Raw genomic sequence first — 15,580 nt, forward strand, 5'->3', positions numbered from 1 at the left:
AACTTTCATGTCTGTTATCTGGCCTAAGTGGATGCCTAGCATAGTCTAGGGCAGGCATGGGTTCATTTCCAGAGGAAACACTCAGGTTCTTGACTGTCCGGGTTCTGGAACCTGAAGGGAGCTGGCTGTCAGCCCTAGCAGGAAGAAGCAAGCGTGGACATTATATCAGGAAAGAGCTGAGTTCCAGAATAAGCGGCAAAAGAGCATTAGAGGTACAGCCATGTAATCACAGCCAGGTACTGGAGCAGGTGCTGATGTCATGGCCTCATACCAGCAATGAGTTGTTCTGACTAAGGAGGGAACTCTAAGACCAGGGCTTTATAGGGCCTGGTGAGCAAGGGTTGACCCTGGAGCGTCAGCTGACAGATAGCTCAGGCAGGCTGGTACTGCAGTCTAGAAGGCACCCTTGAGACACGGAGCTCAGATCTCCCAGATTTGCAGTGCTGATGGGATGCAAACAGGAGAGTCACCAGAGCCTGACTCCTAGCAGTAAGGTCCTCTGGCTAATACGTTTCTAAACATGGCTTATGATTCAGGGTAGGTGCACCAGCCTCTTTCCATTCCATGCCAGTTTCTCACACCCTCAACAATCGTTAAGTCTGTTCCATCCTGTTTTCTCCTGTATTTTTTGAAAAAGATAAACATTTTAAACCATTTTTGTATGCTTTCCTTAAAATATGTGTTTTGTATATTATTTTATATACATTTTCCTGCATTTCCCCCTATGCTTTTCAGCACATTTCCTTCTAAAATACACATCCCATCCCCAGTAAAATACACGTTGTTGGGTGCACATTTCTGAAGCAAGAGTGCACCGCAGTGTGCGATCTGATGGTTAGCTGCTTCTCACTTTGCAGAGATAAATGCGGAGATTATGAAATAAGTTAGTTTACTTTAAAATGCAGAATTCTCCTCCATTTTTACTTATGACCCATGAACTTTGTCTTTCCTTCCTTCCTTCCTTTGCCAAGGCTGGAAGGAGCTCCAAGCGGCAGCTGTTCCTCTTACCGGGAGGCATTGAGAGGCACCTCAAGATCAAAACTTGTTCGGTGAGTGGAAGAGGAAAGATCTCTCATCCCCATAGATCAGGGAAAGGGAATTTCAGGCCCAGGAGCCAAATGTTGACCCTCCAGTCCAACAGAACAGTTGTGACTTAATCAGCTTGCAAGAGCTTCCTTCATTACCATCTTCAAATGTTAAAACAATTCAAGGTGGGAATTAGCGTCTTGCCCTTTCTCAGAATCATCTTTTCCTTCCATCTTCTTAAAAAAAAAAAATCTAGCTTGCAGAAGAGATCTGTATGGTTTCAAAGTTTGTATTCCTTGCTTATGAACTTTGGCATTATTTAAAACTAGCAGAAAGTGCCCGGTGCCGCCCAGGAATTCTAATAAACCTATTGTTATTTTTAAATGGATAGTATAAATTAGAGTTTGGGGGCTGTGTGTGCACACACTGTATCTCTCTCACATACAGCAATATATTGCATCTGAAGGCACCAAACATAGCTAAAAACTACCTCCTCCACCTCAGGAAACCTCATTTGTAACTGCCACGTCTGTTTGGGTGAAGTCATGGCGAAGTCATGTTTTGGTCCACCATCTTGTTTCAAAATGGTGTCCCGCATCCAAACACAGACAAAGACCGCATTCGGAAGCCACATGACAAGTTTGGCAATGATACAAGATACATAGCTGTCAACATTTCCTATTTTTTTTAAGGGAAATCCCCTTATTCCGAATTCCTCGGAAGAAAAGGGAAAAGTTGACAGCTATGACGAGAGATTGTCTAACCAAAGACACTCTAACTCATAGTGAACAGGCAGGCAGACAAGCAGACAGGTGAACCACATTCCGGAATATGTACCTGGTCATCTGTGACTCAACTTCTCTGTCCCTCACCTGCATTTCCAGGTTGCGCTGGATGTGATAGAGGAGTTATGCTACGAGATGGGACTACGCCGCCCTGAGGCCTTTGACGAATACATCATTTTTGCTGTCGCCAACAGAAGTGAGTCCCGCCAGGCCCCAGAGGAGAAAATCCCTCAGTCCAAAGACCAGGATTAAACGTATCGTTCCACTCCATGTATTTTGCTCTTTAATAAATGAATGTCTGCCCTTATTCCCTTATGGAGGACACAAGAGCCCTTATAGAGTCCTTTTTGGGTTCTCCATCGGTTGGAGAAAAGAACAGAGGCCAACCAGAGAATATTGAGAAGCAAAGCAGCTAGTAAGCCTGATCTTTATTCAAGCTGTTGTAACAGGGTGCTCCCCTCACATGCAGGAGGACGGAGGAGGACCCAGAACCTAGGTGTGCCCGCCCTTATATAGACATTTTAAATTGCCCGCCCTGGAGTCCAAAACCAGAGACATCATACATACATCACAGAAGGGGTGTAGCTCAAGACCACCCCCCAGACACATCATGCCTACATCACAGAAAGGGGTGGTCTACAACAGAAAATCTGAGTGCATTGTTTACCAGAAATCTGAGTTCTTTACCTCCTTTCTGGCAGGTTACCTGTTAATGCTTACTTGATTGGATACCCTGGGGAGCCTGGCCAGTCTTTTGTAATGATACATACTTAGTTCCTGAGCCAGGTCACAGGCTCACCCTATTCATACACAGACATACCCTTAAGACAGGATTTGTGAAGGAAAGGACAACGGGGAGGCTTTTCCATTTTCTTTTGACATTGCAGAGAAAACATTTGGTCAGTTTGGGAGCCAAAAATGGCTTCATGGCTGTTTTCTGGTGCTGTTTCAGACATGTGGTTTATATATTTATGTACGTGTTTGAGTGGTACATTTATGAACATTTATTACATATCTAAGACCTTAATTTTTTATTTCAGTTCAAACTACCAATTTCAGGATCGGATCACACTGCAGACCTAAACTAGGTTTACTAATTTCCTGGTGGACTATAAGTGCCTGAGGAGAGTCTGGCTGCTGGGTCAGGCCAAAGGCCAATCTGGTCCAGCACCCTCCTTTCATAGGAGCCAAGCAGACGCTCATGGGAGCCTGCAGATGGGATCTGAGTGCAACAATGCTCTCCCCCACTTGTGTTCCCTACAACTGGTATTCAGAGTCATACCACCTCCAACAGCAACAGCAGAGGTGGAACACAGTCTTATCCTCCATGAATACACCCCGAAATTACCCAACCCCCAAAAAACTGACCATTTCAATAACTTTGCTATGAGGCTTCCTAGCAGCACCCCAACAATATGTGCATTGGCTTTCGTGGGTGGATTTGCACAGACACCTGAGTTCTAAAGAGTCACTGCACAAAAATGACCAAATTCGGATAAATTTATTGCCTGTCATATGTTGTTTCAGTAGGACAACAGGCGTATAATTTTGTAGGCATTATTATCATTCTTGCTTGTGAAAATTCACCCGGTTGCACCTGAAATGTTATTTCTTTTTGAGATGCCGGACTTTATCTGGAAAGTGTCTACCACCACCTGTTGGTAGAGGGCTGTAAAACCATCCTTTTGGCCGGGTGGGAAAAGAGCAGTTTGCACACACACCCCTTTAGCAAATCACCAGTCTATATTTGGAAGCTAGGGGGGCCAGACTGTACACCAGGTGAATGCAGCCACCCACTTCACCAGGAACACCAGGCTGCTTTGAAAATCCGATCCATGCCATTTCTCCCACGCAGATCAGAATGTTCGGCCTTTGAACAAAAAGGAGTACATCCTTGATGTTGCCTTGGAAATGGAGAACGTGGACAGCGGCTTCATGTTCTGGTATCGGCGCGTCATCTGGGCCCAGCCGCTAAAGTTTGACAATGAGCTCTATGTCACCATGCACTACAATCAGGTGAGACCTTTGCAGCAAAGAAAAGGGAAAGCTTTCAGAGAGGAGCAGCCGAGTGCACATCTTGTTCCTTCTCAAAATGACTCATAGGTAGGTTTCCTTCCAGGTCTTGGTGATGGTGACATTTGTTTGGGAAGGCATTTTTGATTAGGACAGGTCGACCAGTGACTCTGCAGCCTATTTTTACTTGGTTCGAGATGGTCAGAGACTCTGAAGTGGCCTTTCTCCCCCCGCTAAGCGGTCTATAAAATGGGTGGTCACAAAAATAAGACAGGGTCTTAAAGACTAACAGGTTTGTTGTGTCAATAAGCTAACCACTGCTCCTGCTAGATGGGGATGATGGGAGTTGTAGTCCAAAAACAGCCGGAGACCCAAGTTTGGGAAACCCTGTATTTTTGTGTTTTGATATTCTAAACCGCCCTGTGATCTTCAGATGAAGGGTAGTAAAGGTAAAGGTACCCCTGACCATTAGGTCCAGTCGCGGACAACTCTGGGGTTGCGGCGCTCATCTCGCTTTACTGGCCGAGGGAGCCGGCGTACAGCTTCCAGGTCATGTGGCCAGCATGACTAAGCCACTTCTGGTGAACCAGAGCAGCGCACAGAAACGGCGTTTACCTTCCCACCGGAACGGTACCTATTTATCTACTTGCACTGCGTGCTTTCGAACTGCTGGGTTGGCAGGAGCAGGGATCGAACAATAGGAGCTCCCCCTGTCGCGGGGATTCGAACCGCCAACCTTCTGATCAGCAAGCCCTGGGCTCTATGGTTTAGACCACAGTGCCACCGCATCCCTATGAAGGGCAGTATATAAATCTAAATCTAAATCATAATCATAATAAATATACATAATGTATGCATACATGGCTATAGAGAGGAAGGAAGTATTTCAAACAGTGATTAGAAAGATTTATAACTCAATAAAATTCCCGAACTGGGTGCCATGTCAAAGGCAGGAAGTAGTCTGTGACATTTCTCAGGGTACATGCTAAGGAACGGCTCCTCTGCATGGTAGCAGAATCTATGAAGACTCCACCTTACGAGATCGTAGTATATACAGCATTTCAAATATTTGGAAGCGCCAAATGCTACTTAATTATTGTTTGTATTTATGACTCCTCCTCTCGTTCCCTCAGGTTCTCCCTGATTATCTCAAGGGGCTCTTCAACACTCTCCCTTCCATGAGGCCGAGTGAGCAACAGTTCCAGCAAGTCTCCAAGCTGGCTGCTCTGCAGCACCGAGCAAAGGACAGCTTCTACCTGCCTACCATGTAAGTGCCCTGTAGGTTAGGGGCTGCGGGGACAGGGCGAAAAGGGGACATGTCCCCCCTCCAACCAGGAAGCAATTCTGAGCTGGCAGGTGCCAGGGGACTGCTTCTTATGCTCTGCCTCGATCACCGAGGCATAGCTGTCAACTTTCAGATTTGAAAATAAAGGATCAGCAGCCTCACCTGTCCCGGAGACAGTCTATGGGCTATCTAACAATCCGGGATAGCAGCGGGAAATGGCACTGAAATAAGGGAATTTCCCGCAATAAAAGGGAAGGTTGACAGCTATGCACCGAGGCCCTCTTGGATGGCTCCCCAAGCCCCTGAGGTCTGGTCGGCCTTTACTCAGGATCATGGTTGTGGCAGGTTCTGCCCTGTGGAACTTCCTGCCAGTAGAGGTTTGGCAAGATGCCTTCCCCTTCTCCTTTTAGACCTCCAGTGGAAGACAGGAGTGCCTGGCATGCTCTGGTCTATGGAGTCACAAAGAGTCGGACACAACTAAACCACTAAACAACAACATAACTGCACAGGCCTTTGCAATATGCATTTCTTTTTACCAACCAGGTCACCCTGATATTTGTTGGACTCCAACTCCCATCAGCCCCAGCAAGCAAGACCAGCAGTAGTGAATGATGGGAGTTGGAGTCCAACAACTTCCGGAAGCCTCCGGGTTGGGGGAAACTGTCCTGACTGAAATAATTTTAATTGCTTGAAGCATCTTGTTTTGAAGCTATCTAAGACAACCTTCTCCATTCTGCTGCCCTCCAGATGCTGTTGGACTCCAAATCCCATCAGCCCCAGCCACAATGGCCAGTAGTCAAGGATGGTGGGTGCTGTAGCCCAATAACAGCAGGAGGGCTTCTGGTTCTGCAGTCCATCCTAGGTGGTTTATGACTTCTTCTCTTCTTCTGTTTCTGCTTCCCCATCCCAGGCGGGAGGTTCAGGACTACATCCCGCCCCAGTTCTACCATCTACAGAAGGCCCAGTCCTGGCTGGACATGGTCATGCACCACCTGCAGCAAGCCCAGGCCTTGAGTGCCCACCAAGCTCGGGCGCAGTTCCTAGGTAAGATGTTGGCTTTCAAGGAAGTGGCATTAATTGACCCAGGGCATGGCACTGGGAAGGTCTTGCCCACGTAAACAGTGCCAACCGGCTAAAGTGAGCCATAATAAAAGGGACTGGATGCCTTGGTTGAACCAGTGCAGTAGGGCAGAAGCTTTTTCGAGCCAAGGGCCACATCCGTCCAGTAGAAAGCTATCAGGGGCCACGTTCAATTAGTGGGCAGGCCAGATCCACTCACATACACAAAGTTATTTCCCATTGTCACAGAGGCATTTATTTCTTTATTACCTAGCAACTCCACTCAAGGTTCACCTTCCATTTTCTTCAATTCTTTCTACAAAGTTTGTTTGTTTAAAAAAGCAAAATAAATAAAAAGCTCACCATTCATCTGCCCCGACTGCAGTGGCGTAGCGTGGGGGGTGCAGGGGGGGCGGCCGCACCAGGCACAACATCTGGGGGGTAGGGTTAGGGGGCACAAATCCACATGTTAGGGGGCGCAAATCCACGGGTTAGGGGGCGCAAATTACTTGCCTTGCCCCAGGTGCTGACAACCCACGCTACGCCACTGCCCAACTGCACAAAAGGCACAAAAAACTCAGCAACCCCAGCAGAACGCTGCACATCTGAGCTGCAAGCCCTGCCTTACAGCTGTTTAAAGCCTCAAGCTTCAAAATGCACTTGCATCCCAAAAATTATGTGCATGCAATTGCAGAATGCATGAGCTCCTTTTTGCAAGGAGCACAAATCTGCTGGAATGATCTCCTTGCAACAGATCCTCCTGCAGAGAAAGAAGCTACAGTTAACTCACATAGTACAGCAGCAAAGCCCTTTTCTCGCCACACTGAACAGGTAGCGTTAGGACCCAGAGAGCAGGTGGAATCTAGCTTAGAGCACCTTGCCTACCGGATGGGGTGCTGGTGGGGTTCTCCACTCCTGAATTTGAATAAAGAAAAGGCCCTGTTGGATTAGACCAAGGCAGGGCCATCTGACACAGCACCATTTCCAAGAGCAGCCCATCAGATACTTCCAGGAAATCCCAGCCAGTCAGATACTTCCAAGATAGTATATGAAGGAGGCAACAAACTGAGTTTCACTGCACCCAAAAGTGAAAGTTCTATTTAGGGATCATGGTAAATAGGTGCTGTTAGATTTCTTCCTCCTTCATGGATTGTCTAATCTCCTTCTACAGTCGTACCTTGGAAGTTGAACGGAATCCGTTCCAGAAGTCCGTTCAACTTCCAAAACGTTCAAAAACCAAAGCGCGGCTTCTCATTGGCTGCAGTAAGTTCCTGTAGCCAATCGGAAGCTGTGGAAGCCTCGTTGGACGTTCAGCTTCCAAAAATCATTCGGAAACCGGAACAGTCACTTCCGGGTTTGCAGCGTTCGTGAACTAAGCTGTTCGCAAACCAAGGTACAGTTGTAAAGCCATCTTAACTAGTGACAATCATTGGCACATCTTGCAGCAGTGAAAACACACACGACAAAGCTGCTCCTCCATCGGGTGAGCAAAATCCTTCCTCTAAGGCAGCTGCTTTTGTTCCAGCACTGCCCAGAATGTGCTGAAAATGTTTATAGTAAAACATGCACATTCTGCTTTATAATTGAGGCAAGAAAAGTTACCGGCCCACAAGAAGTTATATAGTCTAGCTGCAAATCTGGTTAGCCATGTGAGAGCAGGTCGCTGGGCTAGAGAGGCCATTGTCTGAATCCAACAGGTTTTTCTTACACTCTTAATTCCAGAAGGGGGAAAAAACCCTTTTCTCCAGTTCAATCTGAAGTTGAGCAAAGGACCCCTTTGTCTCTTGCCCCAGTAATACCGTATTTCACAATAATGGTGGTGTTGCAGTTCATTCCAATTCCGCTCCCCCCCCCCCCCCACCTCCAGGGCTCCTGAGCGCTTTCCCCATGTTCGGCTCGTCCTTCTTCTACATCCAGAGCTGCAGCAACAACACCATCATCTCCCCCTGCATCCTGGCAGTGAACCAGAATGGACTCAACTTCCTGAACAAGGAAACCCACGTAGGTTTTGTGGATTGTCCCATCCCCCTTTCAGGCTGCTGTTCAGCAGGCGAAGCTGACTCCTGGCCCACGACAGCAAGTCCTGTTGCAAGTCCTGATGCTGTCGGGGTCTGACTCTGAATCTGTGCGAGTCAAGGGAAGAGGCTGTGGGTTTTGCACAGCAGCGTAAGCTAGCATGGTGACTGTTATGTACTGAAGTTCTCACCCTGGGCCAGCAGGGGGATACTGTAGATAGTTATGCAAATGAAGGATCTAAAAGTGACGTTCAGTGATTGGATAATTTGTATGCAAATGAAGGATCGAAAAGTGACATTCAGTGATTGGATAGTTTTAGAAAATGGCAACAGTTACATTGTTCTGGAGCTCTATATAAGCAGGCTGACTGAGCTCCTCAGTTAGTTCTGTTCCAGCTTACAATAAAGAGCTGCTTTGGAAGAATCGCTGTGTCGTCTGATATGTTCGCCCACAACCTAACAGTGACAGTGTTAGTGGACCTCTGTACATATATGTGTCTTTACTTCAAAGACCAGAAGAACTGTTTATAGTAGATAGCAGGGTTCAGCTTTGTCTTGTGTCTGGATACAGAAAACAAAGCATTCCTTTGAACTGCAGGCGAAAGTTTTTCTTTTTTTAAAAAAAAATGCTTTTTATTAAGTTTTATTAAGTGTATATGAAGGGAAAAGAGTTTTCCCATTTACCAGGGACTCTGGAAGAAGCTGTGTTGCTGGGAGCAGGAAATCTCAAGACTCTGCTGGGGTTTCATGTACTCTACTGGTTGAGGTGTGGCGAACTAACAGCTGACTTCCACAAGTCACTAGCAGCTACAACACGGCTCTTTCCTTCCTCTTCCAGGAACCCATTGTGACATTCTCTCTGAAAGAGATCCAGTCCACACGCACCCAACGGCCCTCAGCTGGATCCAGCTACCCCTACGTAGAGATCATGCTGGGGGGCTTAATGTCCCAAAGGATCACGCAGCTGCAGCTGGAGCAGGTAAAGCGGGGAAATGCGTGTCCTGATACAGCATAATTCCCCTGCGGCCAGTGGTGACTGGTACCCTTGGAACTGCCAGGGTGGAAGGCAGGGAGTCCAGGCAGTAGGCGGAACAACAGGTGGAGCCAATTATTTCTGGATTTGTCCCTATCCTCCTCCGTTCTGCAAAGGCAATACTGATGCCGAGGAATAATGGCTGGGTTTCCCCAGCCACTCTGGGCGGCTTCCAACAGAATATTAAAATACAATAGTCTATTAAACATTAAAAGCTTCCCTAAACAGGGCTGCCTTCAGAGGTCGGCTGTTGTTCTCTTTGACATCTGGTGGGAGGGCGTTCCACAGGGCAGGTGCCACAACTGAGAAGGCCCTCTGCCTGGCTCCCTGTAACTTGGCTTCTTGCAGCGAGGGGACTGCCAGAAGGCCCTTGGCACTGGACCTCAGTGTCCGGGCAGAATGATGGGGGTGGAGAGGCTCCTTCGGGTATACTGGAAGAAGCTGACAAGGAGATAGTCGAGGAGGTAGTCACTTGGCTGAGGGAAGCTGAGCTTGGTGGGGCCTCGGGTACCGAAATGTATTGGCCCCATTGGCCCAAAGAGATAAGCCTGTACTGCATTCGTCCTAATGAGCCAGCCTCATGGCATGAGCCAAGCAAGATACACTTAGACAGGCCTGAGGAGTTAGGGGCAACACCAAATTTTCACCTGAAGTTAGATCTGGGGTGACTTCGAGAATTCCACCTTGGGCAAAACATCCTAGGAATTTTGAGGGAAGCTGGAGCTGATTTGGTGAGACTCATAGCATTTCTCAAGGGAGAGAGGGTGGCATCCATACATCCCCCGAAGGTGTTACGGCAAAGCAGATTTTACCCCACAGCCGATTTTCAGGGTCCTCCTTTGCCTGAAATCCTGTGGAAAGTCCAGGAAAAAGCAAATAGTTGTGAGAATTCTAGCAAAATGTATCGGTGGGGTGACCTTGCATCTCCCTTTGTGGATCTGTCGCCTTTAAATTCAGACTGGCAAGCTCATTTGTACAAAAATCTGATTGGGAAAATATTTGAGTAGGGTGTTTAGTTTTGTTCTTTGCATCCAGAAAGCATTTGTTCATTTGGATTTTATTTAGACTCTTGGCCTAAATAAAAACTCATGGCACATTACAGTGTTGCGCACCAGAGCTTCTTGATCTACATTTTCAGAATCTAGCATAAGCTTTATAATTTATTATGCACATTTAGACTTTGTTGGAAATATGATGCAACTCTGCAAATATGCTTAACTCACATCATTCTCCTCCCCTCCCCTCTCTTTCTGTCTCCTCTGTCTTCTCCTGTCTCCTTCCACTGGCTCTGTGAAGCTTAACCTTCAGATGGTAGGTAGCATGCAATTGGGATGATAAAACTTATTTTTAAAAAATACCAGTGTATTGCATTTTCATGTGTTCAAAGCACTCTGCACAAATTATTTTGTAATATTTACAACAGCCCTGCAAGGTAGGTAAATATATGCAAAAGATGAGATTCAAACGGGTGACTCGTAACTTCATCTGTTAGCCACCACAATTGCACCATGCAAAGTTGGTATTCAGATCTCGAAAAAGCCATACACAAGTTGGCTGAGCTCAGGTTGTTCCCTGGCCTTTTAAAGCTTGGTAGTAGTGAATGTCATTGGCAAGGAGATATCAGGATATCAGGGCAGAGACATAAGGGGAGGGCAAGGCCATGGAAGGCTTTGAAAAAGTAAAGATGAGGATCTGAAATGACTTTGTGCTTAAATTTCTCCAAAAAAGATTGGATGGGCAGGATATGGTCAACGACACCCTCTGAACGCCGTCCTTATCATTTCAGCATTATTAGAGTCTCTTAACAGAAAGATCAACTTGAATCTGTCTGGTTCCCCCATTTTAAATTTTGTAAACAGGCAGTTTCACTGTGCAGAGGTTTGATAACGCCAACAGATAGTGATGGCTAAGAAGGCGTCTTGTGCAAACCTTTAGTATCTATGCATCTCATAATTAGTATTGTTTTGGTTTCTATGGATCTACTGTTGAATTTCTTAGAATGAACTGCCTTGCTACCTTAGCGAGACCATGTTAGGGGACCAAAAAACCAAAAAGAATTAACGGGGAGCTTTTGCTGGATCTGACACCCATCTAATTCCTTCTAAGCCCTGCTTAGTGGAGGTAGTAGCTTTTACGGCAGCATCTCAACTAACGTCAAATCACCATCCACCTTCTTGCTTTCCTTTCCTCTCCAGGGCCTGGAGCTTTGCCGAGTAATCGCCACCCACATGGAGAGCTTGCTGCACGCCCGCGAAAAGCGACTCACGCTCCCTCCGAGCGAGATCACGTTGTTGTGAATGGACTGGCCACACACCTCTTCCTCTCTCTCTCTCTCATTCTCTCTCTCAGGGCTGGCCCAATTCATTTTGGTACCTGAGGCAAGCCACAAAGTGGTGCTTCCCCCCAGGAAGAAGGTGTGAGTGAATAAGGGTGTGTGTGTGTGTAAAGATCTATGTTGGGAACGAGGGTGGGAGACCAGCAGCACCTCCTATTCGCCAAGAGGTCGCGATAGAGGTGGCATTGGGGAGGGCTGCCGAGGAGGAGGCAGATATGGCCTGAGAAAATAACTGGTGAATACCAATTAATCCTGAACTCCCACATGCAAAAACTGCAAAAGGAAAATGGATGTCTGCCTGAATTCAAAAAGCATGCAGGCCTTGACACACTCTCTAGCCAAAAACCCTTTCAGAAGAGTTTAAAACAGAAATACATGCAGTGTTTGTAATGTGTGGGAAATATAGGTTGTTAGACCTTTAAAATGTCCCAGTATTAAGTTTGCTTCTAGGAGTGAATAGACCACAAACTTAAGCTAAAATGCTTTATTTACAGTAATCAGCGGTCTCACTCAATGCTACAGCAGAAACAACACAGATAAAAACTTCATGAGTACAAAAATATGAAAAGAATCTTCAAACATGGAGTCTGGGCTTAGGAGCTCCAGCCTTATGCATCTGGTCAGTTATATGGTTCAAAAATAAGAGAGAGATAAAGGAACAGGAAACAACCTTTATTTTATCCCTTGCCATAGGACCAATCTGAAACTTCTTTAGCATTTAAGAACTCTGTGATCCTTAACACATTTCTTACTATTATGCACAATTTATGCAGATTTGGCTGCATAAATCTCCTACAAACATCTGGTGGGTGTGGGTGTGTGTATGCCAGGTTTGGGAAGACTGCACTCATCTATCCCTATAGGCTGCTATATATGAGAAGTCCTACTAGACCAGGAGTTGAAGTCTGAGCCCAGATTCTCCTAATAAGAAATTTGAGGTGGGTGGATAGAACCTATGGAAGAAATACTGAGCTGGACCAGATCAAGATGCCATCTGGCCTAGCACTCACTTTGCAACAGCTGTCAGCCAGATGTGTCTGGAAGCTTCCGAGCAAAGCATGATGATGAATCATCCGCTGTTTGTCCCCAGCCTCTGTCTGTTTATGTGCACAAGTTGTTTGCAAAGTTATTCGTAAGTTCTGTTGTTTTTTTAACATACTTTGGTCCGGTTTCAAGAATATGGCTTTTTCTGCAACTTTGCTCTTTATTTTTTATAAAAGCAACCAGTCTTCAGAAGAACTGGTATTGTGATATTGGGGAAGAGAGAGAAAGAGAGAGAGAAGAAACATTAGCTCACACCCTACCTGCTATATTTTGTAATATTTTTGCACTCAAAATTGCGCTTTTTTGAGGGGGGTTATATTTGAGCAAAATTAAAAGTGTCATTTTATGTCATACGTTCATGGGTACCTGGTCTTTTGCTCTTTACCTTTGAGGACAACAAAATCGCATTAGTCAACATTCCAAACACACAGGCCAACAAGGGTGTGTGCCTGCCCCAGCATAAATGCAAAATAGTTGTAGAAGATGCAATTCTACACAAGAGAGGTGGGAAACCTTTTTCAGACTTAGGGCCGCAATCCCTAGGAGTGTTCCTTTCCTCTTATTTGGTAGTCCATCTCGCTCAAAAACGTCTTGGAATACATGTTGACCTAACAGAGGAGCATGCCAGCAAAAAGCACAGGAGCTTGTAAACACTTCCATGTCCCCAAACATAGATGGGACATGTAATTATATCAGGATGACCGCGTGGCTTATTCAACGGTTGGATCTTTCTGTGCCTCTGCCAGCATTTGGTGGCAGATGTTAGACAATCACTCTTACTTATTGCACCATCCGTGCCTCCAGGCCCTTACAATCTAGATATCATCAGAGATGAACAGTGTCTGTCGCAGATTTTGGGGGGCCCTTGGGCAAACCACCTTCTATGAACCACATCCCGCCTCAGTGAGACAAACTCCTCACTGCCGTTATCTGCCTCGCCTCTTCCTCATTTCTACCACCCATTGGCTTGCCAGGCAGAAAGCTGTTGAGCAAGCAGGCAATCTTTAGGTTCAGTCGTGGCCAACTCTGGGGTTGCGGCGCTCATCACGCTTTATTGGCGAACCAGAGCAGCGCACAGAAACGCCGTTTACCTTCCCGTCGGAGTGGTACCTATTTATCTACTTTCACGCTGACGTGCTTTCGAATTGCTAGGTTGGCAGGAGCTGGGACTGAGCAATGGGAGCTCAGCCCGTCGCAAGGATTCGAACCGCTGACCTTCTGATCGGCAAGTCCTAGGCTCTGTGGTTTAACCCACAGCGCCACCCGTGTTCCTTAGGCAATGGTAGAACTCCGAAAATTTCTCAAGTGTTGATTTGTTGGTGAATTTTTTAAAAACAATAGCTCAAAAGCAAAAAAAAAAAAAAAAAAGGTCAGCAGTTTTGACAAAAACACCCCCACCTGCAAGGCAGCGGAATTTCCTGCACCTCCTCGCCACTCCTCATTACCTGGGCCAAAAGGTAGGCAATTAAACAGGTGGGTTGCAATGATGCTGATGCGGAGGAGGTCCAAGAGGCTTTTGGCAGTGTGCATCCTCCTGGCATGTGGGACCTTGGCAGATGCCCAATCATTGTAGTGGTCCTTGATACCAACCCTAGAGGCAACTGGAAGGAGAAGGAAACAGAGGTGGAGATTAACAAGGTGTTGCAATCATTTTGGTTAAACTTAGTTATAATGCAGTGATGGGGAGCCTGTGGGGCCCTCCAGATGTTACTGGACTCCATCTCCCATCAACCAGTGCTCAGCAATGGTGGCAGATGGGTCCCTTTAAAAACACACACACCCTAATGGGGAAAGTTGTGTTGTCTGTTTAAAGGGATTGGAAGACAGCAAGAGAAGTGGCATCACGCAGACATTTTTCCATATGGAGACAACAAAATCCATTCCAATAACCTACCAAGTTCCATAAAGGAGGTGACTGGTCCCTTCATTAATTGACTTGGAAAAGGAGTAGGAAGGAAAGGAGATTGGCAGGGTTCAGTAAAGGCCTCCAGGAAGACATTAATGAGCCACTTATACCTGGTGCTTCCTGTTTTAAGGCCAAGGGCTCCCAAAGCGTGGAAAGAAAGTAGGTCAGAGAGCTTTGGCTTATTTGCTGGCTGACTTTCTATCCTCTTGCCTCACACAGATTTTGCTGAACAAAATGCAGCTTGGGCACAAGACACCTAACAGCCCAATGCCATGATTTGCCTCCATGGGAATGTACTGTGGTGCATCCTCCAAAAGGGATGATCTCTCCAGCTGCTTCCCCTTCTTCTAATCTCCTTCCTCTTGTCTGCATGTTTTTGCCCCAGAAAGACAGCATGGGAAGAGGGCTAAAAAAAGGGTGGGAGAAGCCATGGCTGAAGGCAGTTAAAAGGAAAGCATGGCTATCCAGGTTATGATTTGATAGTTCTAGTATATTTATTTTTTTTAATTCAGTTTTAGAATTGAAAACAGCTGCTCACTTTTGGGTAAGGATTGCCTCCAGGTGAGCAGTGGGAGGAGCTTTGCAAATTTGCCTCTGCCCTCCCCACACTTTCAAAGTTACTAACACCACTACATATGGGCAGGCAGGCAGTAACTTTTTGCTAATAACTTGCAGGTTTGTGGAATAATAAAGACTTTTTCTTTATTATTCTGAATCAGAATTTTAAAAACCCCTGTCTTTGGTGTGTATCATAAACTCAGGCATTTGCTATACCAAGAGGCTGAGGAAAGCAGATTATCCCATGATGCACCAGTGCTGGCCCTGGTTGTGTCAAGGGGAAGCAGAGGCTCAAGGGAGATATTCTGAGGAGAGCCGATTATCCCATGATGCACCAGTGCTGGCCCTGGTTGTGTCAAGGGGAAGCAGAGGCTCAAGGGAGATATTCTGAGGAGAGCCGATTATCCCATGATGCACCAGTGCTGGCCCTGGTTGTGTCAAGGGGAAGCAGAGGCTCAAGGGAGATATTCTGAGGAGAGCCGATTATCCCATGATGCACCAGTGCTGGCCCTGGTTGTGTC

General features: G+C 46.4%; 1 protein-coding gene across 1 annotated transcript in view; it reads left to right on the forward strand.

Annotated features, from left to right (window-relative positions):
* MYO15A (myosin XVA) overlaps positions 1 to 12,946 on the forward strand; it is a gene marked incomplete at its 5' end in the record, with an annotated part of 105,975 nt that extends 93,029 nt beyond the window's left edge. The window contains 9 exons of the mRNA XM_083476186.1: positions 972 to 1,049; positions 1,911 to 2,007; positions 3,667 to 3,827; positions 4,958 to 5,091; positions 6,020 to 6,153; positions 8,036 to 8,169; positions 9,022 to 9,162; positions 10,513 to 10,527; positions 11,412 to 12,946. Of these exons, the coding sequence (XP_083332312.1) occupies positions 972 to 1,049; positions 1,911 to 2,007; positions 3,667 to 3,827; positions 4,958 to 5,091; positions 6,020 to 6,153; positions 8,036 to 8,169; positions 9,022 to 9,162; positions 10,513 to 10,527; positions 11,412 to 11,513 (996 nt within the window). The remainder of the gene's footprint in view (positions 1 to 971; positions 1,050 to 1,910; positions 2,008 to 3,666; positions 3,828 to 4,957; positions 5,092 to 6,019; positions 6,154 to 8,035; positions 8,170 to 9,021; positions 9,163 to 10,512; positions 10,528 to 11,411) is intronic.
* Positions 12,947 to 15,580: the final 2,634 nt, after the last annotated feature.

The sequence above is a fragment of the Podarcis liolepis genome (genome assembly GCF_965112155.1).
Source record: "Podarcis liolepis genome assembly, chromosome: 14".
Lineage (NCBI taxonomy): Eukaryota > Metazoa > Chordata > Lepidosauria > Squamata > Lacertidae > Podarcis > Podarcis liolepis.